Source organism: Panthera tigris, chromosome A3 (genome assembly GCF_018350195.1).
Source record: "Panthera tigris isolate Pti1 chromosome A3, P.tigris_Pti1_mat1.1, whole genome shotgun sequence".
NCBI classification, from domain to species: Eukaryota; Metazoa; Chordata; class Mammalia; order Carnivora; family Felidae; genus Panthera; species Panthera tigris.
In genome coordinates, this window is record NC_056662.1 from 109,205,687 (window position 1) to 109,233,510 (window position 27,824).

Consider the following 27,824-nt stretch of genomic DNA (forward strand, 5'->3'; position numbering starts at 1 on the left):
CATATCTGATACTGCCTGACTTTTTACATACATTAATAAACCAAATATTTTATTTCAGATTGTAAATTCAACTGCCATAAACGCTGTGCATCAAAAGTACCAAGAGACTGTCTTGGAGAAGTCACTTTCAATGGAGGTAAAATTCTTTTTCTTAATTTGCCTAAACGATCAGAAAAGGTCACAGTTCTTTTGTGTATTATCTTTGTATAAGGCTATATTTGCATGTTTTATTTTGTTTACTTTGTTTCTTAAACTTTGGCTTTTTAAATTTAATAATCAAGGAAAATACAGATAATCAGTAAAAGTACACTTATTGTATTGTATTGTATCTTATTTTATTTATGCCTTCCCATTTTTCCTATAGCCACCTACCATTTGTAGTCTAATGTTGCCAGTGGTGTTGCATATTTTCTTCTATCCTTAGACATAAAATACTTCTTTTTACACCCTGCTGTTGTCCCTAGAGGTGTTCATAGTTCTAATACTTACTGACTGCTTCTGTGTGCCAGGCACAGTTCTATACTCTTTACCTACATTGATATTTAAACCTAAGAACAGCCCTTTGAGTTAAGTATTTACAGATGAGTAAACTTGGGCACAAAGACATTGAATAACTTGCCCAAGAAATATAGCCAACAGTTTATAGAGTTGGGATTTGAACCCATATGATCTGGCTTCTTAGTCCATAGTCATTAGAACACATTGTGCTGCCTCACTGTCTCTTTCTCCATCAAATAATCATTTGCTAAACATATTCCCTCATATGCCTTTTTCTTTTCTTTTTTCAAGATTATATATTAATTATGTTTTTGGAGGGAAGGAATAATGATTCCAAGCATAATTTTTTTTTATTGTTTGCCTGTAATATATATATATTTTTCAATATATGAAGTTTATTGTCAAATTGGTTTCCATACAACACCAGTGCTCATCCCAAAAGGTGCCCTCCTCAATACCCATCATCCAAGCATAATTTTTATTTAGCATTTACAGGACTGGTAAAAATTAAATGTAAGTAGTTCTGTAGGATGAAAAGTATAAGGAATGGAAATTGAATTTCTTAAGATTTTAATGTTTTCTTTTATGGCATTTTTTTTTTAAGTTTGTTTATTTTGAGAGAGACAGTGCGAGGGCGGGGTGCAGAGAGAGAGGGAGATAGAGAATCACAACCTGGCTCTACGCTGTCAGTGCAGAGCCCAACTTTGGGCTCAAACTCACAAACTATGAGATTATGACTTGAGCCAAAACCAAGAGTCGGTCGCTCAACTGACTGGGCCACGCAGGCGCCCCTGTGGCATGTTTTTTATGGTTGCTATTTAACACCATTGACAGATCATGATTGGTTTTCTCATTTGGGTTACTCTGAATTAATGCAGCTTTGCTATAGACTAAAGTTTCCTCCAGATTTATGGTTCATGTATTTTTGTACTTTACTGCTGTTTGACAGATGGATATGAAATACTATTTATATTGGTTTTAATGTATACTAAGTAGTTTGAACATCTTTCAAATGGTTACTGGTTCTTAAGGGTTTTTTTTTCCCCTATAAATTATCTGTTCACATGTTTTGTCCATTTTTCTGTTTATTTGTTATTGATTTGCAGGGAGTTGTTGATAATTCTACCTAATAGTTCTTTGTCAGTTATACTTGATGTAAATACCTTCTCTGAGTTCTGGATTATCATTTTTTTAAGCAGTGTTATTGAGAAACTTTGCATACTTGGCACATTTAGTTTATTCACAAAGTTAGGCATGTATCAGTGCAGTCCAGTGTTAGGACATTTTTCATTACCCTGAAAAGAAACTCCATACACATTAGCAGTCACTCGTTGCTCTTCCCCACTAGCCCATGGCAACCACTAATCAACTTTCTACTGCTGTGGGTTTGTCTATTCTAAACTTTGCATACAGATGAAATCATAATATGTAGTCTTTTGTGACTGGTTTCTTGGACCTTAATGTTTTCAGGGCTCCTCCACGTTGTAACATGTATCGGTACTCGTTCTGCTTTGTTGATGAATAGCATTCCTCTGCATGAAGATACCACGTTTTATGTATCTGTTCACCAGCCAGTTGATGGACATTTGAGCTGTATCCACTTTGGGGCTATTACGAATAATGCTGCTATGAACATTTTGAGTACAATTTCTGTGGACATATGTTTTCATTTCACTTGGGTAGATACCTAGTTGTGGAATTGTTGAGTCATGTGGTAACTCCGTGTTTTAAAATTTTGAGGACTGCCAAACTGTTTTCCAAAGCAGCTGCACTATTTTACACTCACTTTACCAGCAGTGTATGAGGATTCTAGTTTTTCTGAAAGGTCACCACCGCTTGTTATTATCTGTCATTTGGATTGTTGCCATCCTACTGAGTATGAAGTAATACTTCCTTGTGTTTTTGATTTGCATTCGTGGATGGCTAATTGATATGCACATCTTTTCACATACCTGTTGGTCATTTTTACATCTGCTTTGGGAAATATCTATTACTCTGGTCCTTTGCCCATTCAACTGGTTATTTATTTTTTTATTATCGAGTCTTAAGAGTTCTTTAAACATTTGAGATACAAGTCCCTTATTTGATATATGATATGTAAATACTTTTTTCCCTTCTGTTGGACAGACTTTTTGCTTTTTTGAGGTATCATTTGAAGCACAAAAGTTTTTAATTATAATCAAGTCCACTTTAATTTTTCTTCTGTAACTTATATTTTTGGTATTCTGTCTGGAAGGCTTTGCATAACCCAAGGTCACAAAGATTTACTCCTGTGTTTTCTTCTAAGAGTTTCATAGATTAACTCTTACATTTAGATCTGTGATCCACTTTAAGTTAATTTTTGTATTTGGTTTACAAAAGAGGTCGAGTTTCACCTTTTTGCATGTAGATAATCCAGTTCTACCAGCACCATTTTTGGAACAGACTATTTATCTTTCCCCAACAAATTGCCCTGGACCAGTTAACCCAACATACAATAGTGGTGGCTAATTTTTTGCTTTGCTTCTAGTATATTTTGTCATACAGAAATTTAAGTTCTAATTATTAAAAAAATTTTTTTAAATGTTTTTATTTATTTTTGAGAGAGAGAGAGACAGAGCAAGCGGAGTAGGAGCAGAGAGAGAGAGGGAGACACAGAATCTGAAGCAAGCTCCAGGCTCTGAGCTGTCAGCACAGAGCCTGATGCGGGGCTCGAACTCACGAGTCGTGAGATCATGACCTGAGCCAAAGTCAGACACTCAACTGACTGAGCCGCCCAGGCGCCCCTAAGTTCTGTTTAAGCAAATTAATTAATTGTCTGCCTTAGGGTGTGTGCATTTTATATCTTCCTTAATTAAATACCTCTTTATCCATAAAGATATTTTCCTATTTTCATTAAGAGTTTTAAAACCTTTTTTTTTTTTCACATTTAATATACTTTTTCTATTTACATGTATTGCTCTCCCATTAATTTGAAACTCTGAATTCATTTAAAACTTTGCCAGAACCTTCCAGTCTGGGAACAGATACAGATATACCAATGGATATTGACAGTAGTGACATGAACAGTGATGGTAGCCGGGGCTTGGATGACATTGAAGAACCATCTCCTCCAGAAGATAAAATGTTCTTCTTGGATCCGTCTGATCTTGATGTGGAAAGAGATGAGGAAGCTGTGAAAACCATCAGGTAATGCACGTGTGTGTATTGCAAGCTACTTCCAAATGCAGGATTAGTCCAGGTGCTTCATTAAGAAAGAAAAAGCCACATTTCTTTCAGTGGAACCTAGAATGTAATTTACAATCCAGTTAAAGTATTGCTAATTCCTTTACATGCACCACAGTATTTCTGAAATAAATTATACACTCTTGCCATCTACTCAAGATGGGAAAGTATGAGAATCCTTGTTAAAGAGAAAAATGCTTTATTTAAATGTAGTCTAGATATTATATCTGGCTGTGGAACAGCCACCACAAGGTGCCGGAATTAAACTATCAATTAAAGCAACCAGCTTCTTCATTTAGGCAAATTATCAGATGTTAGAAACACCAGTGAGAATATATACCTGCCGAATGTTGCACAGAGATGATGGTGACAAATTTGGGGGCAGTTTTCATTTTACCACAATTAGACTGTTAGCACTTTGTAAAATGCTATTGGATTATAAAACTTATAAATATCCCCTTATGTTTGTAGAAATTCAGTTTTTTGTGTATACAGCTTTGTAGGATACACTACTTTGTAATAAAATGTGAATATTTTGGCAGGTTTTGTTCTTCACTGGCAACAAAGAAGTATTTAGAGAAAATGGATCATTTATCAGTCTCACATAACTGAGTGGTCATTTATTCATTTTGGCTTGTCATTAGATTACAGCTATTATCATTATCATTATGAACTAAAACTTACTGTTTACCCAGTTTGGAGACTGTGAAGAGAACTTAGCTAGCTTCCTAATCATGAATATTTCATAATTTAAGAGAAAATATTTAACTGAGATTCAAATTGAAAAACCATATATTTTTCACACATATCCCATCAAATTGTTCTTTTACTTCCAGCTGTGCTGTTTCTGACCCACGTTTCAATATTACCTGATTTGACGCAGTACTTTATTTTTTCTTAATTGGTAGCTATAAATCATTTTATTAGTATCTATTAGAAATACTTCTTGTTAACAACATGAAAAATGGAATTTGACATTTGAACCATGTGATTTTGTGAATAGGTATACTTGCTTTTTACCTTGTTACGAATTTACTAATTAATGATGCTGCTTAGGGCAAAAGAAGCTTTCTCAACAGCAGTCCCAAATGAGACCCTCTTCCAGGCTCCAGATCTTCCAGTTGGGGAAGATTCTTTCTGCTCTGTTCATTGTTTTGTGTTGGGACCTTCCAAAAAATATTGATGACACATAATGAGGACTTTCAGGATTGTCTTAGTCTTTTATAAATCAACTGTGTATCATCATGAAAGGATTAAGTTCTTTTTCTTAACCTATTTCTGTAAGATATTTTGAAAAAATTTAGCTCAGTTATCTTTAAAAAGGCCAGTGAGCTTACAGTATTCATAGGATTTTTTAAAAATTCAAATTATCAATATTTTATCATAAATGTTAAATGTTTTGTAGTCCGTCAACAAGCAGTAATATTCCGCTGATGAGGGTTGTACAGTCCATCAAGCACACAAAGAGGAAGAGCAGCACGATGGTGAAGGAAGGGTGGATGGTCCATTACACCAGCAGGGACACCCTGGTCAGTAGTCACAGATATTTTAATATGGTAGTGAAAGTTTGTTACGTACTTTATTTTGTGCATTTTTAAAATCAAAATGAGGATGTGATATGTATTAAGACATAGTATATTGGAACTGTAGTTACATTTGTAAAGAGTTCTTAAAAGGCAGAACGTTGAAATATCTTTACAAACCAGTAGAGCAGTAGAGATTCAGAAGAGGTCTGGGGATATAACATCAAATACAAAATCCATGAAAGAAATAATAAGAGGGACTTCATTATAATTATAAACTCCTGCTCTGCGAAAGACAGTATCAAGAGAATAAGACAACCACTGGCTAGGAGGAAGTATTTACAAAAGAGACATCTGATGAAAGACTTCTCTAAAATATACAAAGAACGCTTAAAACTCAACAGTAAGAAAACAAACAACCCAATTAAAAAATGAGTCAAAGACCTTAACATATACCTCACCAAAGAAGATCTGTACAGATGGCAAACAGGCATATGATGAAGATGTTCCACATCATATGTTGTCAGGGAGATGCAAATTAAAACAACAGTGAGACACCACTACACGCTTATTGGAATGACCAAAATCTGGAACACTGTCGACACCAAATGCTGGCAAGGATGTAGGGCAACACAAACTTTCATTCATTGCTGATGGGGATGCAGTGGTGTAGATACTTTGGAAGACTGGTGGTTTCTTACAAATTATGGGCTTTGTGATTATGATGTGTCAGTGTAGGTTCATCAGTTGTAATGAATGTACCACTCAGAAGGATGTAGGTCACAGGAATGCTCTGCATGTGTGGGCACAGGGGATATATGAGAAATCTTCTGTACCTTCCCTTTAATTAGGCTATGAACTTAAAATGGCCAAAATCTTCATTTTACAAAATTATTTTAAGAAACATGAAAAAAAAAAGCCACGTGTCAAAAAAAGCAAAGACAAATGACAAACTGAAAAAAGTATTCTGAAGTCATGTTCTAGACAAGGATTCATTTCATGATATGTAAAGGATACCAACAAATTGATTCAAAAAAAATACAAACAGAGAATGGGCAAATATTATCTACAGAGTTCACAGGCAGGAAAATATAAATGACTTTTAAAGATGAGCGCTTGATCTCATATTTAATAAAAAGTACAATTTAAAATTTCATTGAATTACCTTTTTTTTTTTATCAGTATAGCAAAGATCAAAAAGTTTAGTGACATACTAGATTAGTGAAGGTTTGAGTAAATAGGTACTCATGTTGCCGATAAAACTATAAATTGGATCAAATCATATGTAGGATAATTAATACTGTCAAGGAGAATTACATGTGTACATATCTTTTGACCTGGCAAGCCAATAGGTAAATTAGAAATGTAGCCTACAGATGAATTACATATCAGTGCATGTATACCACACGTGTATTTGCATGTGCTCACATAAAGTTCTCTAAAAGGATTCCCAGAAACCTACTACCGTTGCTTACGTGGGGTAGGGTGGACTCGAGTATGCTTATGACTACGTATCCTTTTTCTGTTCGCAGAATTTTGACCCCTGTGAATTTTAAACCTATTCAGACATACAAACTTATGAGTAGAAATGAAAGGAAAAGGAAAGAAAGGCACAGGTACTTTGGAAGAATCGTTATTTTTATACCTAACAGTTGTATGCCCTTTATTTTATAGAGAAAGAGGCATTATTGGAGACTGGACAGCAAATGTCTCACATTATTTCAAAATGAATCTGGATCAAAGTATTATAAGGTAAAGATTCCACATTTAAAAAAATAACGTACATTAAAATATCGTATGTTTTCCAGATAAAGTAATATTTGTTAGTTATTATATTGGCATATACTGTGTATTATGACTCTGCCTAATATCGCTTATAAGTCACTCTCGAGTTCCTTGTTGAAACAGTTTTCCCCCACCCTCCATTTCACCCCCCACAGCAGCCCTGCTACCAAAGGATGTTTTTTGTTGTGTGTTCCTTTGGTCTTGGCCTGCCTGTCAGGTTGCTGCTGATTTCCTTCTGGACACCATGATTTAGATTGGGCTGTTCGTGATCATTGCCTGTCCAGAAGAGGCCGGTGTGGTATCCATGTTCTCCCTGCTCCATTTGATCTTAGGCCCCGATTCCCACATGCTGCTGCTTCGCTTTTGTGTAGTCTTCTTTGCCTGGCTTGTTCCACGCTTGGCCATGTCACAGACCGACACCAAACAAAATTGTAAGTGGAGCGATTGTATCCTTAAGAGAGATCAGAAACTGATGACTTTGAGCTGGTTGGGTTCTTTTAAATAGGGGTTTTTTTGTTTGTTTTTTTTTTTTGCCTCAGGGAGTAGACTACACATACAGAGTTGTTACAGTTGTGGGCAGAACCAGGATGGAGTGTGTGAACAACCTGTGCTAGCGTTCTCCTTTTGCTGTTGTTTTTGCTTTGTTTTCCTTTGAGGGCTGCATCTTGCAGACAGCAGCTGGCAGAGAAGTAATTGTTGAGTTGATTTAATGACAGTTGGAAAGGGACAAGTGTTGGATACGGTGGCGGTTAACTCTCCCCAGTCCTCTCCTTCCTTGCATTCTAACAACCTGCTATAGGCTGGAACGCTGGGTTAGTACGCTCCAGGCTCTGCCTTTGGCAGATCACTGATGGCAGACACTACTGTAAGACTTGACTGCGTGCTCCGTGTACCACATACTTGTGTTCATCTTAGTGCATTCGCTAGAAATGTGTGTCTTTGATCGTTTAGCGTATTTGAAAATAAAAACAAAGATGTATTTATATTTTTTAATGCTTAATTTTTTACTGCAGGAAATTCCACTTTCAGAAATTCTCCGCATATCTTCGCCACAAGATTTCACAAACATTTCACAAGGCAGCAACCCACACTGTTTTGAAATCATCACTGACACTATGGTATACTTTGTTGGGGAGAACAATGGGGACAGTTCCCACAATCCTGTTCTTGCTGCCACTGGAATTGGAGTTGATGTAGCACAGAGCTGGGAAAAAGCAATTCGCCAAGCTCTCATGCCTGTTACCCCTCAAGCAAGTGTTTGCACTTCTCCGGGGCAAGGGAAAGATCACAGTAAGCAATAAGCTTGTTGATGGCTTTTTTCCCCCCTTTGGTTCTTAAGCGTTTTGTGGGTGTGGTTGTGTTTATGTATTTCTAACGGTCATTTTAAGCTTCATCGTTAGTAACCAATACTGCGGGTTAATTCCTTTATACAATTCACGTTGGTTATAGTGTATACATACAACCCCCAGAGCTAGATTCCAGAGTCAGTCTCCCTCTCCAGGCTGTGCCAACCTATTAGGTGATCTTAGGCAAAACTTCACCTCTCTGTGATAGTACCTACTTTGTGGGGTTGTCAGCATTCGAGGAAAGAGAACCAGTAAGGAATAGAACAGTCTTTAGTTTCCATGAACTCTCAGTGGATTAAAGTAAATTGCTAGTATTAGTATTTTGCTTCATGGTGGGATATAAACAGGTGATCAAGAATTACGGTTCACGTCATACTTGTGAAATCAGTGAAGCCAGAAATGCTGTTTTTCTTTTAACTGAATTAAGACATTCAGAAATACTAAAAAAAATTGTTGAAACACATGTTCTTTGCACCAACAAAACTTATAAAATAAAAGCTAAATTTTGTAAAGGATCAAATGAAAGCCATAATATAATGTCACTTTTACGCCATTGGTATTATGTTATTTCTGGGGAAACACCATTTATTAGATATATTTAAATTGAAATAGGTATCAACCAGTTCCTACATGTACTTTATTTCTGTTCAACTGTATTATTTTGTGCACCTATTCTTGGCATTATGTTACACTCTGAGCTAGAGTATGAAAGAAACACAGAAATTAAGGGAGATAGGACACACATACATAAGAAAGTGTTACGTAGCAGCATAAAGCAGTAGTGCGCAAAAACGAGTAATGCATTACTTGGAGGATGCGGATGTGGATAGAAGGAGTAAGCAGAGACTTCATGATTTGGATCTTGACCTTGGATCCCAAGTAGGTTAGGATAGGAAAAGCTAAAAGAGAAGGGTAGAGAGCTAGTGTTATTCTAGTTAAGGAGACAGGTGTGATCAATGGGATGAAGATAATGACCATGACCATGTTTGGTGTTTAATATTGATTCTAAGAGGATGAATTAATGGATATCTACAGTGCTGCTAAAGTTTTGGGGGATTTTAGACAGAACTCTGATAACCTAACTAAAGCCATGGACCTATTCCCCCAGAAAATAATACAGGAGCATACATACAAATTTTATGTATAACTGGATGTGGGAACCTCCTCTAGCCCATCATCCATGGACCTCCTCCCTCGGGTTGAGAATCTCGAAAAGCGGAAGGGTTGCGTGAGAGTGCTAGAGAATGACGCGCAGTCGTGCCGCTTACTGTCTGTGTGACCTTGGTCTCTACAGTCTCTCATCTAAAGTGTGAATCATAATAAATGCATACAATGCACAGTTCCTGATGCACTGGTAATACTGTTATTGTTGTTGCTGCTGCTTTTTGTGGTGTAAAGTTCTGGGAAGCAATAGAAATTAAAACTGGGTGGAGCTGGACAGTGGAGGCCTTTGAAACAATCTGCGTTGACACTAGGAAACCGGAACAATTGGAAAGCACAGTGTTAGATACTTCTGTATCGTTGATGCTGTGCCTTTTTTGTTTCATTGATATTTAATGTTTTAATTATTTAAAATATTTTAAGATTGATTTAATATTTTTAAATGCAGGCTTTGACAGTCATTTTTTGATGCATAGTTTTTGATGCATAGTTTGCTTACATTTTGTTAATTTTTGTATTTGGGATTGTAAAGGAAATTTCATATTGTCTTTGAGTTGTCTCCAAGATTCTAGATGTTTGAGACCTAATCTCTTACTCACTTCCCATGCTGCCCTTTTCTCTTGTCAGTTACTTCCGTTGTGTACCAAAATAATACAAACATTTGAATTTTACAGCATTATGGAATATAAGATGAAGAAGTCCTTCCTATACACTTGTAACGCCCCCCCTTATTCCTGATCCTATACCTCCTCCTTCAGAAGACCATTATGAACAATTTGGTGTATATTTCTTGCTTTGGGGAGAAGGGAAGCTTATGCTATCTGTGCTGTATTGTTATATTTTATTTTTGTAGAAAAGTGTGGTCATACTCTGTGTTCTTTTTGGAACTGGCTTTTATCCACTATTTAATATATATCAGATATATTTCAATGCTAGTATATGTAGATTTGTCTAATTTTTAATTTTAATTATTTTTTAATTTTTAAAAAAGTTTTTGTAATGTTTGTTTTTGAGAGAGACAGAGACAGAGCATGATGGGAGGGGGCAGAAAGAGAGGGAGACAGAATCTGAAGCAGGCTGTCAGCCCAGAGCCTGACACAGGGCTTGAACTCATGAACCACGAGATCATGACCTGAGCCAAAGTCAGACATTTAACCGACTGAAGCACCCAGGCACCCCAAATTTTCTTATTACTAAAGTAATGCATGCTTTTTATGTTTTAGAAAATGAAGGCAGTATAGAAGTGTATAAAGAGCAGGCTTTGTTCCCCAACCCTACTTCTCTCACTCATCGGAAGTATCATTTTCTTCATCAAATGCTGCTACTACCTTACAACTTGCCTTTCTAACTTAATATGCTGTGGATAGCATTCTAACTCAGTATTATAGCTGTACACCATTAAATGTTTAGATAGGATTTCTTTGTGTGGATGTTTCATGTTTTATTTAACCAGTTTCCTGTTACTGGCTTAGTATTGTGTGTGTGGATAAATTTTTTTAAGGAACATAATTAGCCAATTTTTAATTCAGCCAGTTTATAAAACTTAATGTACTGTGGGCACTTGCATGTCAGCAGATGTTAATATTATTAAGTCCTATAACAATTTTGTTCTTTGCTCATACATCGTTCTTCTGTTTTACAGAAGATTTATCTACTAGTATCTCTGTATCTAACTGTCAGATCCAGGAAAATGTGGTAAGTAAAAATTGAAAATTATAGCTAAGATATGCAAATTGGATAATTAAAATAGGTAAATGAAGATGTGAAAATCAGTGCAAGAGATAAAAAACAAACTCTTAAACACAGCAAACTGGTGGTTGCCAGAGAGGAAGTGAATGGGGGGGTGGGGAAATAGAGGGGATTAAGAATGCATTTATCCTGATGAGCACTGAGAAACATATAGAACTGTTGAAACTAACACTGTATGCTAATTATACTTGAATTAAAAAAAAAAATATGGGGCGCCTGGGTGGCTCAGTCGGTTAAGCATCCAACTTCGGCTCGGGCCATGATCTCGCGGTTTGTGGGTTCGAGCCCCACGTTGGGCTCTGTGCTGGCAGCTGGAACCGGGAGCCTGCTTTGGATTCTGTGTCTCCCTGTGTCTCGGCCCCTCCCCTGTTCATGCTCTGTCTCTCTCTGTCTCTCAATAATAAATAAACGTTAAAGAAAATTCAAAAAAATAATTCTTAGGCCAAAGTATTGACCAGTTGGCCTAAAGACACCAGGCAGGCTAGACTTCAGGGCTGATAACTTCTTTAAGGAATTCTGCCTTATGAAGGAAAGTGTGGCAGATTTTTTTAACTGTGAAAATAAAGTTAACTTTTTCATAAGTGTTAGTAGACTATTACATAGTGACAGACTAGTTCAAAGAGAAGGGAGAGACCACTTCTTGCTGGGTCAGCAGAGAAAGCTTCCTACAAGAAGTGAATCCTGAGTTGTGCCCAAGTGGATGGAAAGGGATTTTGACTCAAGGGCTGAGAGGGTGAGGGCAGGGAATACTACTTCATACAAGACAGGGACCAGGATGGCACATAGAGAGAAGCAGGACATACAGGACTTGTAAGGAATAGTGAATAGGTTCAGTTTGGCTGGTATATATATATATGTAGGTATGTGCTGAGGATTGTAACAGGGGTCAGCAAACTTTTTTTTTTTTTTAAACATTTATTTATTTTTGAGACAGAGAGCATGAACAGGGGAGGGTCATAGAAAGAGGGAGACACAGAATCTGAAACAGGCTCCAGGCTCTGAGCTGTCAGCACAGAGCCCGACACGGGGCTCGAACCCACAGACCGCGAGATCGTGACCTGAGGCGAAGTCGGACGCTTAACCGACTGAGCCACCCAGGCGCCCCAGCAAACTTTCTATAAAGGGATAGATAGTAAATATCTTAGGCTTTGTGGACCACACCCAATTACTTGATTCTGCCATGGTAGTGAGAAAGCAGCTTTAGTACAGAAAGGAATGAGCATGGCTGCGTTCCAATAAACCTGCATTTATGGACCCTTGATTTTGAACTTTATGTCACTTTCATGTGTCGAAAGATACCATTATTTTCTCTTTTTAAAAAAATGTAAAATCTGTTCTTTGATCAGGAGTCTGTACAAAAAGACCCAGCAGACCTACCAACTAGTTTGCCAACCATGGATTAGAAAGAAAAAAGGCTAGAAAAAGAAGTCATAAAATATTTCGTTGACTATATATAAATTTCTCTGATAAAAATCTCTCACCATCTTCCACCTGGGGCATCCAGCTGTTCTAGCTCTTAGCATATAAATGTTGCCTATTCTAGGATTGCGGTGAAGACACGTTATCCATTGGCGCTATGGGAAATAGAGGGTCTCAAGGAGATGTAATCTGTGTATCTCTTGTTGTAGTGGCAGGTACGAGAGATACCAGATTCTCGGGGAGGGAAGGAGGAGTAACAAGAACGTGAGGTCACTAACTTTGAAGGAGCTTGAGGGACATGCACATTCATAGCTGAAAGGGGGAAAGGTTTAGAGCTGATCTTTGTGAAAAAACCTTTTCTGGCAGCTATTATTTGAATAGCACATGTCCCCTCATCTAATTTGATTAGAACCAAAATTTGGTTGGTTAAACAAAAAGTTGATTAAAGTTAGGAAGCATATAAAAATGATTCTTACAAACCTTAAAATTTTCATGATAACTTAAAACATACCTATGCACATTCATTTGCTGTTGTCAGAGGACTGAGATTCTTATGGGTCTGCTAAGCAGACTTGCACTTTGTCTTTCTTGTGTCAGTCACATCTGTAATGCAGTTCCAATGCTAACCACCCAGATTTCGTGCAGACTTCACAGACTAAGGGTACAGTTCCCAAAAGGCTGCCCGCACTTGAGACACCAGCCACAAGTGCAGGGGTCTCCAGGTCATCCGTACTTCTGACCAACTGGCTACAAATCCAGAGGATTCCCACGAACCCACACTGAGGTTCAATAATTCACTAGAATGACTCTGAGAGCGCAGGAAAGCTCTGGACTTCTGATTACAGCTTAAGTATAAAAATCGGGACCAGCCAACTAAAGACACCTAGGGTGCGGTTTGGGAGGGTTCTGAATGTAGAGCTTTTGCGTTCTCTTGCTGAAGTCCGGGTATGCAACCCTTCCAGCACATAGATGTGTCACCAGCCCCGAGCGTTACCTGGATTGTGGTGTCCAAAGGTTTTTTTTGAGTTTCATTAAGTATGATTGACTGAATCGTTGGCTACATGATTGAACTCAATCTCCTGCCCCCTCGTGTCCTCCCCTGAGTTTGGACTGTTCAAAGCCCCAACCCTCTAATCACGTGGTTAGTCTTTCCAGTGATATTTCCTCATCCTAAGTCATCTTGTTAGCTTAACACGGGTGTGATCCAAAGGGCTCATGTATTACATGAATGAGATATTCCTGTGACTTGGGAAATTCCCAGGATTTAAGAGTCTCTCTCTGAGAAACCAGGGAAAGAGGCCAGTCAAATTCTTATTATACAACACCCATAATATCTATAATTTCCTATTTTTGTTTCTTTAAAGTAGAGCCAGGGATACTTGTGAAATATTCTGAGAACAGAATCCGCACTCCCCCAATCTGGAGTTTGTAAAACTCCTTAGTTTTCATAGAAATCTTGTGTGTTTCATTGACTTATCAAATATATTTATATTTAATTTTGTGTAATCTATAACAAGTACATTTGGCAAAATGGTTTGGGGAATAAATTCAGTTTTAAGAGCTACTCATTGGGATACCGGCCACAAGCATTTTGTTAGGCTGTGGTAGACATCAGTCAATATATGCTTTTCAGAGGGAATGGAGAGTGTAGGTTATTCTGGTGAGTTAGTAAAAGAAAAGGTGTTAGGATAGCCTCTAATGTAGTACTTATTTGACCCTGATATGGCCTGAATTCCTTATCTTTTTAATAGATTTTTCTGCTTCCCAAATACATCATAAGGCTCTTAACCAGGTCTCTTCCACAAATTAGCTACCTTTTGCAGAGCCCTGTGTACAGTTAGGGTTCAATAAATGTTGATGATAATCATAAAATCATAGGCATTTTTTAAATTAGGAGGAACCTAGGGATGTAGACCAATACTTTTTTTTACAGATGAGAAAACGTCCCAGGGGAGTCAACAATTTAAGATTATCTAATTAAAACAAATTAGGAAATCAGATTTATGGAATTAGTGATTTTTATATGCTAAGCACTGGACTTGACACTTTGTAGATATCTTTATTTAATTTGCTTAAAAATCCAGTGAAATAGGTGTTACTATATTCCCTTTACCAGTTGAGAAAATTGAGGCCTATGTGATTCTATTTGAGTTACTACCGTGAGACAGGCACTGGCTGGGAATGTAAGAGCCACAGAGATCGAGCCCCTGACTTCATGCAGACTGGCACAGACCCCAAACAAAAGGGAGACCGGGATCGAAGAGCTGTGGAGAGGACCGGGGATTGCCCTCCCAAGAGTATTCCGACAGCAGCAACCACCACCAAGAGAGAGCGGGGCAGGGGAGAAGATTGGGGAGTGGGTCTCACTGACAGACTTTCTCACACATACGCTGTCACCAGCCTTTCAAAGTTAGCCTAATTTCGATAATATGAACCTTGTGAGTTTTTCTCTCAAATCAAAGATAGCAAATTTCTTTGATAGTGAAATAAGTAAAATACTGTTCTTAATTTTTTATGTTAATTTACTGTTTATAGATGATTACTTAATAAATGCATGATTTCTTTTATTCAAGGCATTTCCCCCCCAAAGATCTTGCTGAATATATTATACTTGCATATTAAGAGTCATAGTATTAAAACTGGGCTTTTCTAGGACATGGGAAGTCTATATTCATAAAATGTTTGCTATGAAAATTAGCTGCCTCATAAAAATAAAAATGTGTTTAAGTGTTAGAATGAAGAGTTAGAGATGCTGACCATGTTTCATAGGGCAAATAATGCTGCTTACTCCTTCCCAAATAGGACATTAGTACTGTTTACCAGATCTTTGCCGATGAGGTGCTTGGTTCAGGCCAGTTTGGCATCGTCTATGGAGGTGAGTGACTGCAGCCTGCTGCATATTATACGTACTCCAGAAAATTGTGAAATTTGAAAACCTCTGCTAGCTGTTACGTCTTGTCACAATTTTGTCCAGTGGCTTGTTTCTGCAGGGTTGACTTGCATTCTTTCAGCTAAGCCCTTTTCACTGTAACTGAGTATTCATTCTTCATTTCAACCGCAGACTTTACAAAGTAACAAAGAATCAGGAAATTAGTTCCACAGTAGTCTTACCTTATCTCTTGTAGCATAAAGATGTTTGTGAGGGAAAAATCAATGGCTCAGAGCTTTGTTGGGCGGCGTGTGAGCTTGTTTATTGGAGGTTATGCCCTACTGGATGTCCAACACAAATGGCCCCGTTCATCTGTTGGCATGAATGTTATATCACGTCTGAGGACCTGAGATCTCACTGTGACTTATGATATTGGCAGAGTCATTTAAGCTCACCGTGCCTTTGTATCTTCATCTGTTGAATGGAGTTAATAAACCTTTACCTGCATAGTTCACAGGGTTGTTAATTAAACCTAATTGTACATAAAAGTACTTTTATGAGCTATGATCCGAGGTATAAAAGGAAGGTAATGTTAAATCCTAGTCCTCACTTGCTGGCACTGTTTAAGTAGTCTCCTCCTCGGCCTTTCTGCCTCCAGGCTTGCTCTCAAGTGTGGTTAAATAACTTTGTGCTGACTCAGTGAACCTAGTAAAATTAATTCATTGATACAGTGTTTCTATCTTGACAGTCTCTGAAGACTAAGAGTAGTTAACTAATAAGGTAGATTATTTTTCAGCACCCAAGTTCATTCAAATTTCCTGCTGTTTTGAGTAATGAAGCTGTCATTAGGGACAGCTACTATTAAGGGAAAACAATTTACTTCTTAAAATTAAAGGTGAGTGAAGGAGAACAAAATCAGCCAAAGAAAAGAAATATAAGAGTAAATACATATCAGTTTTGGTCTGTGGACAACTTCCTGATAAAGCTTTTATGTTGTAGATGAGCTGACAGTTTGCTGCTTCTTACTTTTCTATACTTTTTTTTTTTTTTTTTTAATAGGAAAACACAGAAAGACTGGAAGGGATGTGGCTATTAAAGTAATTGATAAGATGAGATTCCCCACAAAACAGGAAAGTCAACTCCGTAATGAAGTGGCTATTTTACAGGTAAAGAACAAAAAACCAAGTTGCTTTGTATTGGTTTTAATTTTGATTTATGAGTTTTTAAATACAGGTCTGTTTACTGTGCTGATAAGAATAAGGCTTGTTTTCTGTTTTGTTTTCATATTATGCCCTTTTGGCTTAGTGAGAGGTTGGTGGACATCTGCATTAAATCCTTAAGTCTTTTTTTTATTTTTTTTTTTAAAGGAAAAATTAAGTTACAGTAACCTAGGAGTTACAAGAACTGCCATTATGGTAGTAGGTTTGTTTAGAACACATTTTCATAAGTAAAATCTTAACAACAAAACTCTTAATTCGTCTCTCCAGAAGCTCAAAACACTTGATAGTTCTGTATCACCACATTTGATTAGGAGATCAGTGCTATACCCGTTCAGTTCTCACAGATGATCTGCTTGATGATTATAGCAATTGCTATAAAAAAAAAAAAAAAGTCTGCTTAAAAATTGTGGACTTTTTAACAGTAGCATTTGCTATTTTATTAATTCACAACTCCAAAGATTTAATTTTATAATGGTTTAGTCCACTAAGGTGTATTTTTAAAGATATACTGACAATGACTTAACTCCCATAAAATAAATTACTGTCTTCTTATTTTCATGTAACATTTTTACCTCTTTTGGGGGTCATCTAGAAGACTAAAATGTAGCTTTATCTTTATTTTTATGAATATCCTAAATCATTTATAATATGCAAATATCTATTTACTGTGTAGCTTTTGCATAATATTTAAGAAATCATGGTGATACAATAGTTAATGCTGTCAGAGCCCCCATTTGCTTGTGGGTGAAGTTCAAGAAGATAGTCTACTGAACTTAGGCTTCCTTGAAGAAGCAGGTAAGAAATGTATAAACAAAGGATTAATTTTACATGTATTACATTATCAATTACTAGCAGTAATGTTTGCCTCACTTCTTTTTCAGAGGCGTGATAATCAAAAGATTATGATCAACAAGCTACCTGTGGTCCTTTCAAGTTGCTTCCTCCTATAAAACTACCTTCATACAGAATATTAATAGCATTCAGACTATATTAGGATATGGTTAGAAATCTTTTTCACATCTAATTTTGGAATCTTGCTCATTGTCCAACTAGTATGCAAAAAAAAAAACAACATTAAGGATATATATTTTTTAAGGTTTTTTTTTTTTTTAATGTTTATTTACTTTTGAGAGAGACAGAGACAGAGCGTGAGCAGGGGAGGGGCACAGAGCGAGGGAGACCCAGAATCTGAAGCAGGCTCCAGGCTCTGAGCTGTCAGCACAGAGCCTGACGTGGGACTTGAACTCACGGACAGTGAGATCATGACCTGAGTTGGACACCCAACTGACTGAGCCACCCAGGTGCTCCAAGGATATATTCTTAAGACTTGATTCATCCTTGTCGCTTTGATCACGAACACATCTTTGAATTAAACACTGAAGCTTTTTTTCGCCATGTTATGAACTGTGGCTCATAATAGCTAAATTTAGGGGCTTCCAGGTAATGCACAGTGCAAAAGCTGTATTCTGTCCTTCTGGGTTTTTTCATTGATATTGCCGTATGGGGAATACAGTTAAGTGATTATAGTATGTCTCCAAATATACTATTTTCATCTTAAATTTAATACCATATTCTTTGTTATAGATTCTGTTCAAATCGTATGTCGTGAATGGCTTACTTTGTGCCAGAAACTAAACTTAATTAACATCACCCAGCAGGAAGAAGACAGGTTCAGAGTGTGAATCTGTCTCCACACCACATGCTCTTTCTTCTCTGCCACATTGGATCTCCTGTGTGTGTGTGTGTGTGTGTGTGTGTGTGTGTGTGTGTGTGTGTGTGTGTGTGTGTAAAATTGTGACTTCAGTTTCTTTGCAATGTGTAAGTTCAGCGAATGTTGAGTGTGAGGACCAGCTTTAGGCTACTTTATATTTGAATTACAGTTCTCTTAGAACAATGTGAATATGGTAAATACATTTTTTTAAAGCAGACTTCTTTCAGAGAGTAACTCATTTGCTGAAATTCATTCCACAAGATTTGGTTGTATGAGCATTTCAGCGAGACCCTTCCACACGGGTCACGAGGCACTTACTGTACTCGGTCACTCGCTCCACCCTTTGGTTCCCGCCTCCCCTGGCAGCCCGGTCATCCTTACTTTCCAGTCACGGCCCCTGATTCTTCTTGTATGTAGTCCTCCTTAAACAAATCTAAAGGTCTGGGTGAACGCAGCCTGGTAGTTGATCCTGGTACTGTAAGTCCCCTGCAGCTCCACTGACAGCAGTAGTTTTTCTTCCCCATGTCCTCATCTTTTTTTCTTTTTTATGAATTTTTTTTAATGTTTTTATTTATTTTTGGGACAGAGACAGCATGAGCAGGGGAGGGGGCAGAGAGAGAGGGAGACACAGAATCTGAAGCAGGCTCCAGGCTCTGAGCTGTAAGCACAGAGCCCAACGTGGGGCTCAAACTCACAGACTGTGAGATCGTGACCTGAGCTGAAGTTGGACACTTAACTGACTGAGCCGCCCAGGCGCCCACCGTGTCCTCATCTTTATAAAGAGAGGATGGGGTGAAGACCAGGCATATTATTGAGACCATACTTTTGGCCTTTCCAATGGCAGAGAGAGACAATTATAGAATCATTGACTTAGGAGTGACCTTACAGTTTACCCAGGAACATCCAGCCTCTCTCTTGAGTGCCTGGTGATAAGCTCTGTGTTTCTATCAATTTAATAGAAATGAGAACGTGACATTTTTGGACATCTGCACATATTCTATTCAGCTGAATCAAAATCTCTTTAAAAAGGTTCCATCATAGACACCACACTCAACACATTGAGTCTCTTTTCCAGATGGTGGCCACACTGTCTTTCTGTTCCTCAAACTTGCCAGATATGGTCCTGCCTCAAGGACTTTGCTTAAGCTATTCCCTGTGCCTAGAATGCTGGCACGCCCCATATCTGCATGGCATATTCCTTTATCTCCTTCAAGACTTTGCCCAGATGTTATTTCCTCTTGAGGCCCTTGCATTCCGTTCAGCATTATCCACCCATCTACCCCCAGCGCCCCTTCCTCTTCTTTCCATAGCATTTACCACCTTCACACTGGGTCATTTACTAGTTTATTACCTAGTGTCTACCCAACCTTGCTAGAATTAATAAGCTCAGTGAGATGAGACATATTTGTCAATTTTGTGTACTCATGAATCCAGACTACCAGCATAGTCCTGGCACATAGCAAATACTCATTTAATATTTATTGAATAAATGTGTTTATGTGGGGAATTAACCCATAACACATTGTTAAAATTTTGAATGGAAGCGTGGAATGGTTTCACTTGTATAGTTCCTTAAGGTAATGTGTTACTTTGTAGATGGGTACAAGTGGTTATGCAGAGAAAAGGTCCATACCTACGTAAACTGTTAACACGGCCACATCTGGGGAGCGTGTTGTGGGGCAGGAAGGAAACGGAGGATTTTTTACCTTTGTTTCATGGGGATAAGGTAATATAAAATGTCTTTTGCCCCTGCCTGAAGAGGGTAGGTATAGAGTAGTAATGGGGGAAAATGTGTGGCACTCTCACGGCTACTGTGTTAATGGGAAAATGTCATCAGAAACTTCAGAGAGAAATTTCTGGTTATACGCTGTGGTATAAATTCAGCATTTCCCCCACCTCTTCTTGGAAATTACCCAAAAGCTACAAGAAAAATGATAAACAGAAATGTATACTGTGTCTTTAATAAAAATAGAAGAGAGTTCAGACCTACAAAATAGGTAGGAGTTTTCCAGAAACACTGCAGGGGGAGCCAGGGGTGCGTGCAGGAAGAGGGGCCGCAGTCAGAGCAGGTTTTGCTGGCTCTTTCTGACCTCTCCAGTCGTGATATCCTCTCCAGGTCCCTCCTCAAATAGAAGGCCAAGGGGGTCATGATCTGGTAAGATTTAATTCAAGGGAAAACAGTAAGTGAACTGAAGAAGGGCACTTTGACAGTGGAAGAATGCAGATCACAGCAGATTAACAGTGGCAAGATTTATAAAAGGAAACTAGAGCCAGGGAGGAACTGGCAAGCACTTAGTGGTCCTGGCAGATGAAGTAGCCAAAACTAACAACGTAGAAGGCCTAAACAGTAGAAGCTAATCTAACCACTTGATACTGACATCTGTGTCCCAAAAACAGGGAACAAAGAATACCTCATTAATTCAAAAAAGCCATAGGATAGTGTTCTTTGATCCTAATGCAATAAAACTAGAAATAAATTACAAAATCAGAAAACAAAAAGCTCCCACCTCCTGAATTTTTTTTTCTTAAGTAGGCTCCACGGCCTGCGCAAAGCCCAGTGTGGGCCCGAACTCCCAACCCTGAGGTGATGACCTGAGCTGAGATCAAGAGTCAGCCGCTCAACTGACTGAGCCACCCAGGTGCCCTCTGAAACAAATTTTTTAATATCTTAATTCTTAAAGAGCAAAGTCAAGATGTCAGAGTATTTAGACAATAATCATGAAAATACTGTATATCAGCTTTTAGACTATTGCTCAGAAAAAAAAAAAACTATAAGCTCAAGTATTTACACAAGAAAGAATGAAAATAAATGAATTAAGAATCCAACTTGAGAAGTTAGAGAATGATGGGGGCCTGGCTGGCTCAAGTGGGAGAGTGTGCGACTGACTCTTGATCTCGGGGTCGTGAGTTGAAGCCCCACATTGGGTGTAGAGATTACTTTAAAAAAAAAAAAAGTTAAAGAATGAACAAGGAAAGCAAAAAATAAGAAATGTGACCACAAATACTGAAAAAAATGTAAACGCATTTTGAGATTTTAAGATGCTGCCGTGACCAACTTGATCAGATAAATTTGAAAACCTGGAGAAAATGATTCTCTATGAAAGTATAACTTCCCAAAACAGACTCCAGAGGAAATAGGACATCTAAACAAATAGAAGTTAAGAGACAATAATGTTACAGCGTACTTCTGGTTTTGTATGTGTATACATATGGCTTTACAGGAGAGTGGGAGACAGACAACTACAGCATGGGGACAGCCAGCCACACTACCAACCCTTAAGTTGACCAGAGTTGTGATATTCTGAGTCTTCCCCTTGCTTACCGCTATTATCACACGCATTTCACTTTTGTTTATTTATAAAGCTGTGACGCTTTATATTTTGCTACTTGGAATACCACCTCATTAAGCTGTTTTAAACTGATTAGTCAACAGTATTTATTTCGTGCTTGCTAGTCATTTTTTAAAACACCAATCATGATTCAGACATTGACCTAAAATGACTAAGACAGAGTCTCTGCTCCCAGGGAACTTCCTAGGCTACAGAGTAAGATACACATGACATAGTAGCATGGGGTAAGTATTGCTACATGGATAGACGGTGTTTGCTGGAAACTACTGCAGTCGTCCCAAAGAGAGGTGACGTGAGCTGAAATTAAAGCAGTTACAGTGGGAATTGAGAGATGGCGGCAGGTTCAAAAAACATAGAGATGGCACTCAGCCTCACATAAGCCAAAAAGAAGTTTGCCCTCTTGGCATAATTAGGTACCCATAATAAGGAAAACAGCGTAAGAAAAATAGATTTCTATAAATAAAGGATAAAAGTTAAATCACTTGGACCAATAGAGCATATTTAAAATTGAATAGGGCGAATGAAGCCATGTTATTGAAGATGTGAAAATACAAGCCGAGGAATAGATTTATGTCCAGAATAAAAAGCCATTGAATGTTTTTGAGCATGACTGACTTCTCAAATTTACTTTTGAGGAAAGTTTTTGGGTTTTTGGCTTTTTTTTTAAACCGGTAAGATAGATTGCTTTTTTTTATTAGCAGAAACCGTATCACATTCAACTTTCTATTTCACTAGCCCTGGTAACGTAGTGGTGCTCAAGAAACCTGAGGGGATGGAGGTAGAGATGCTGAGCCCGAAAGAGGGAAGACCAAATCGAGGCGTGATTGAAGATCCGGGCTTAGACAAAAAACTACCTTAAAAACAGAACCATTTCTTGAGCAGAGATACAGCCCCAAAGAGCCACAGCTCTGCGTAATTGACCATAAAGTTTGATTGGCAGTTGGTGCCTACTCGTGGACAACATAAACGTAGAGTAGAGGCAGAAGACAAAAGATGAGAAGGTAAAGGAGTAGTAATGGACAAGGGCAATTATGTAATCAGTTAGGAGGACCTTCCTTCCCCTCAGGGCATCCACTCTCCACTCTCCACCACAGATCTTGGCAAATCAGAATCTGTGATGCTGTTTGTTTGCTTTTAGTGCCTGTTGCCCTGAGCTGGTTTTCTTCCCATACCATGTGTTGCATACAGTTAATCGTAGCACATTGCTAGATATTTGCATAGTAAAACCATTTCTCTACTTAAGTCGGTCATATAAACATCCTGCAACTCTTCAGAATTTGCACCATCCTGGGATTGTAAACCTGGAATGCATGTTTGAAACTCCGGAACGAGTTTTTGTAGTAATGGAAAAGCTGCATGGCGATATGTTGGAAATGATTCTGTCCAGTGAGAAAAGTCGACTTCCAGAACGAATTACTAAATTCATGGTGACACAGGTATTTTAACTCTTTTTTGAAACGAGAATACTTTAAAATGAAGAGAATTAAATAGCAGTGCTTTTTACATAAAGGGATATGGTGGGAATTATTAACCGTGGAGAACAAGTGACTAACACTTCGGTTAAATCTTGACGAACTGTGGTGGACTTCTCCAATTATGCCATTCGAGAGGTCAGGTGGGGGTGAACTATGATTTTTTCCAGGCACTGAAAAAACTGTTTTCTTCAATAACAGATCCTTGTTGCCTTGAGGAATCTACATTTTAAAAATATTGTGCACTGTGATTTAAAGCCAGAAAATGTGCTGCTCGCATCAGCAGAGCCATTTCCTCAGGTGAGCTACTCTCGGGAACCTTGAGCGTCTGACGTTACAAAGCACCCGTATAATGAAAGGCGGTGGTGTCGGTTCGGATACATAAACATATTGACAGAAGTAATTAGCCTGTAACTGCCAGTGAGGATTAATCCTTGAATAATTTGAACTCAGAACTTATATTGTTTATTTTCATGAAGACTTTTTAGACTTCAGCAGACCTTAAGGAGTATCTTTTTTGCGTGTAGACTGTTTGCAGGTCACTTCTTCTCGTGGGCAGGGAATGAAGTTAGGAGAGGCCACCTTGGTTGGTGCCTGGTGCTCAGGACAAACTCCCCATAAGATGAGGCAGAGGGGTGACCCTACGTTGGGGGGCATAGATTTTGAGGCAGGCAGCCAGCTCCTCTTCCTCTTTAGGGTACTTTATGTCAAACATTTTCACCAAAACCTATGTCAGAATTACCTTTCCCATCACTGCCATCACTCACATGCGTATCCCCTTTGTGTGTGTGTGTCCTGTGTGTGATGCACTGATTGTCTTACTTGGTGAAATTTCATTTCACTGAAGAGTGTTGACCTTGATCCAAAATCATTTAATAACCTACAAAATGGTTCATAAACCCAAAGTTTGAAATATTTTCCTGTGGAATATGTGTTGGCAGTGCCCATAACTATCAGCTAGACTCTCTCCTTCAAACTATTGTTTATGGAGATTTGAAACACGCACAATTAGTTGGCTACACTAAGGACAAGTAGCTGTTTCACTTGAGTCAAATACAACTCAGATCGTCTTTCAAAGAAAAAGACGTATTTTTAAAAATTACTCAACTCTTTTAAGGAGGTAATCCTATTCTTTTACAATGCCTGTGTGCTTAAAAGTGATTCCCTATCATTGTGAGGCCAAAAAAGGTTCCCTGATAGTTGGCGTGATGTTTTAAATAAAGTGCTTCCATACGTCGTTACCTCATTTGATCCTCAGAATAGTTTGGGCAAAGGACGCACACCCCTACAGTGAGGCTAAAACTCCGTCCCTCTTACCTCTGTTAGGAACAAAGGGAAAATCACATCATTTACTTGATGTGCCTTTTTGCCTAAGTGCTAGCCATGGCCACACTTTATTCAGTTGCCAAACTGCCAAGGCAACTTTTCTTTATCAAGATGTTAGCTGAAATTCGGCATCTAACAACAGAAGAGTTCATATGTCTTCGTGGTCGATAATCCTATTCTTCCAATACTCAAAGGGAATCACATTCAATAATGGCACGGAACAGTTACCATAAAAATGTGCGTGAGGGTCCATGTCCTAGAAAGCCAGCAGCATTTGAATACACCTTCATCATACACTCTCCAGGCAATGTTGGTACCGTTGGTTTGTAGAGGCCAAATCTCTTTTTTCTCAATGTATCATAATGCTTGTTGTGAAGACAGTTTATGAGGCAGGGCATTTCCTCCGGAAAGTACTTGGCATTTGCTTGTTTGGCATGGATGCATCATTAATCACCAAAATCTGAACATCACTGGAAGATGGGCAGCAGAAGTGCTCTGAGCTCTGCCAAGCTCATCACACTTCCAGAACTTTCTTCCCAAAAGGACATTGTAGTAACCGTGACTACCTTCAGACAGAACTTTTTTCAAATCTAAACATCTCACTAGTAATAATTTATTCCACAGTCACAGGAAACACCTTTGCTCCTCTTTCAAGCAGGCTCGTAGTTCTTTACTACACTCAAGTTATTTGCCAATTGACAGTATCCTTGGGAATATAGGTTCTAGGATTAAACAAAATAAAGGGTAAGTTTTAAAATATCAACTTATTTTTCATTCAGCAAACATTTACTGAGGGCCTTTATTAAAGTTTTCAGGCGCTGTGAAGTCACTGAGGATTTAAAAATGAAACCTATAATTCCTTTTCACAGAAAATTATCTCCTTTAAAGTCAGATGCTGAAAGATCAACACCCTCCATTTCATCAAAAAACTTTGTGACCAGGGGCGCCTGGGTGGCTCAGTCGGTTAAGCAGCCGACTTTGGCTCAGGTCATGATCTCACCGTTTGTGAGTTCGAGCCCCGCATCCGGCTCTGTGCTGACAGCTCAGAGCCTGGAGCCTGCTTGGCATTCTGTGTCTCCCCCTCTCTTTACCCTTCCCCTGCTCATGCTCTGTGTCTGTCTCCCAATAGTAAATAAATGTTAAAAACAGACGAACAAAACTTTGTGACCACTTACAGCACCCAGCTGGTGTTTGACATTGTGGAATCTAAAACTTGAAAGTGGTCTTTTGAAATAGGCACTAGGGAAGTTTGTCATACCATGTTGGCAGAAGATCACAGGATCATAAACGTATCTGCCTTTTGGGAAAAGCATATTTTACAATTTCCCTATCGACAATCATTTGACATTTGTGATCTGTACAGTTGGCAAGTGTGTTGAAATGATACGTATCGGGGAGCTTGGGTGGCTCAGTTGGTTAAGGGTCCAACTCTTGATTTTGGCTCAGGTTATGAGCTCACTGTTTGTGGGATCGAGCCCCACCTAGGGCTCTGCACTGACAGCGCAGAGCCTGCTTGGGATTCTCTCCCTCTCTCTGCCCTCCCCTGCTTGCTCGCGCTCTCTCAAAATAAAAAAAAAAACATAACTTTTAAAAATGAAATGATACAGTATCATTTAGGGACAAGCATAATAGATTGACACATAGATCATAACACAAAACTAACATTTTTTTAATTTGCAGGTGAAGCTATGTGACTTTGGTTTTGCACGCATCATTGGTGAAAAGTCATTCAGGAGGTCTGTGGTGGGGACTCCAGCATACTTAGCCCCTGAAGTGCTCAGGAGCAAAGGTTACAACCGTTCTCTAGATATGTGGTCAGTGGGAGTTATCGTCTATGTGAGCCTCAGTGGCACATTTCCTTTTAATGAAGATGAAGATATAAATGACCAAATCCAAAATGCTGCGTTTATGTACCCACCAAACCCGTGGAGAGAAATTTCTGGTGAAGGTAAAAAAAAAAAAAAAAAAAAAAAAAAAAATTATAGCTCTGTGCCCTTTAGTCTAAAAATCTTTGTGATCCCAAATCAGCCTATTTCTTCTGACTTCTCTTTTTAATTTCTCATACTCCTCTTCCAAATTCAACCAGTTACCAGTTCGTGAGCACTCTTCCTCCTGACGGTCTCGTCTCTAACTTCCTTAAAGTTCCCACACCTAGCACTAACCCAGGACCCAATTTCCTCCCTTTGAAACTACTAAAATACCTAGGGTTCTACCCGTTAGACTCTTTGACGGTGCTTCCCAGTCACCACTGCTGCCAGATCGGTCTTCAGGAAACCCTCCTTCCATCTTAACTGTGCCCTTACATCTCGGCCTCCCTTTAACCACATTGCATCTGTAGGTCTCTCAGAGATAGCCCAAGTTCACCTTCTACCCTCCCCTCCACTGCTCCCGATCTAAAACCTAGCTGCTGACTCTTCTCAGCTGCTTTCTGCATTTTGCTTAGACCTTTCCTGCCTTCAGTCCCTCCTCACTATTGAAATCCTTCCAGTCCTTCAGGGACCCCTTAGCCTGTGGCTCATCTGTGAAGTCTTCCCGGAGCCCCTCCTCTGAACTGTGTAAGATCTACTTAGGCTACTAGGAGGAGATATTCTCCCTGAAGTATTCTTTCTTTTCATAATTACTTATTTTCAGAGACCTGTATTTCAGGTTCTTTATACATACAATGAATGATATAGACATTCTTCAGTTTTCAGCTCCCCTGTGGACCAATCCTAGGAGGCATGGTAACATTTGTTTTCCCTGCCTGGTGAAGGTTTTTGAGCTTGCGGGCCCTGGTTCTGTACCCATCAAGAATGCCTTGGTTGGGTCTCTGTAGTTTACGGACACTGACAGGAAAGGCACACACTTCTTTGACAGCCCCGTACTGAATAGAACCCTACTGGGGAATGCCCCCACCTGGATTTAGCCAGCCTTTGGAACACGGGCCTTTTTTGTTTTCCAAAAGTACCAGACCTAATCTTGGGGATTTGACAGTCCATTAAACTGGGAAGGTTTGAGGAACAACATGTAAAGGCAGTAGCAGGCTTTCTTTGTAATGAATACCTAATTGAAGAATATAGGAGGGTCTGGGTGTTCCCAGAATCCTCTTAGAGTTCCTGGGGCAGTGTGGTCTGTAGACTTCAGAATAATCAATTGGTGAGCGTACTAAAGCAAAAACCTGTGGCTAGATCTCAGAGATTCCAGTTCACCAG

The 27,824-nt window shown here is 38.7% G+C and overlaps 1 protein-coding gene across 2 annotated transcripts in view; it reads left to right on the top strand.

Annotated features, from left to right (window-relative positions):
* Window positions 1-27,824, top strand: part of PRKD3 (protein kinase D3) — an 87,943-nt gene that overhangs the window by 55,225 nt on the left and 4,894 nt on the right. For both annotated transcript variants that reach the window (XM_042982153.1, XM_042982152.1), the window contains exons 7-17: window positions 59-136; window positions 3,483-3,666; window positions 5,108-5,231; window positions 6,900-6,977; window positions 8,024-8,300; window positions 11,160-11,212; window positions 15,488-15,560; window positions 16,614-16,720; window positions 23,110-23,271; window positions 23,509-23,607; window positions 26,314-26,581. In XM_042982153.1, coding sequence (XP_042838087.1) covers window positions 59-136; window positions 3,483-3,666; window positions 5,108-5,231; window positions 6,900-6,977; window positions 8,024-8,300; window positions 11,160-11,212; window positions 15,488-15,560; window positions 16,614-16,720; window positions 23,110-23,271; window positions 23,509-23,607; window positions 26,314-26,581 — 1,503 coding nt within the window. The remainder of the gene's footprint in view (window positions 1-58; window positions 137-3,482; window positions 3,667-5,107; window positions 5,232-6,899; window positions 6,978-8,023; window positions 8,301-11,159; window positions 11,213-15,487; window positions 15,561-16,613; window positions 16,721-23,109; window positions 23,272-23,508; window positions 23,608-26,313; window positions 26,582-27,824) is intronic.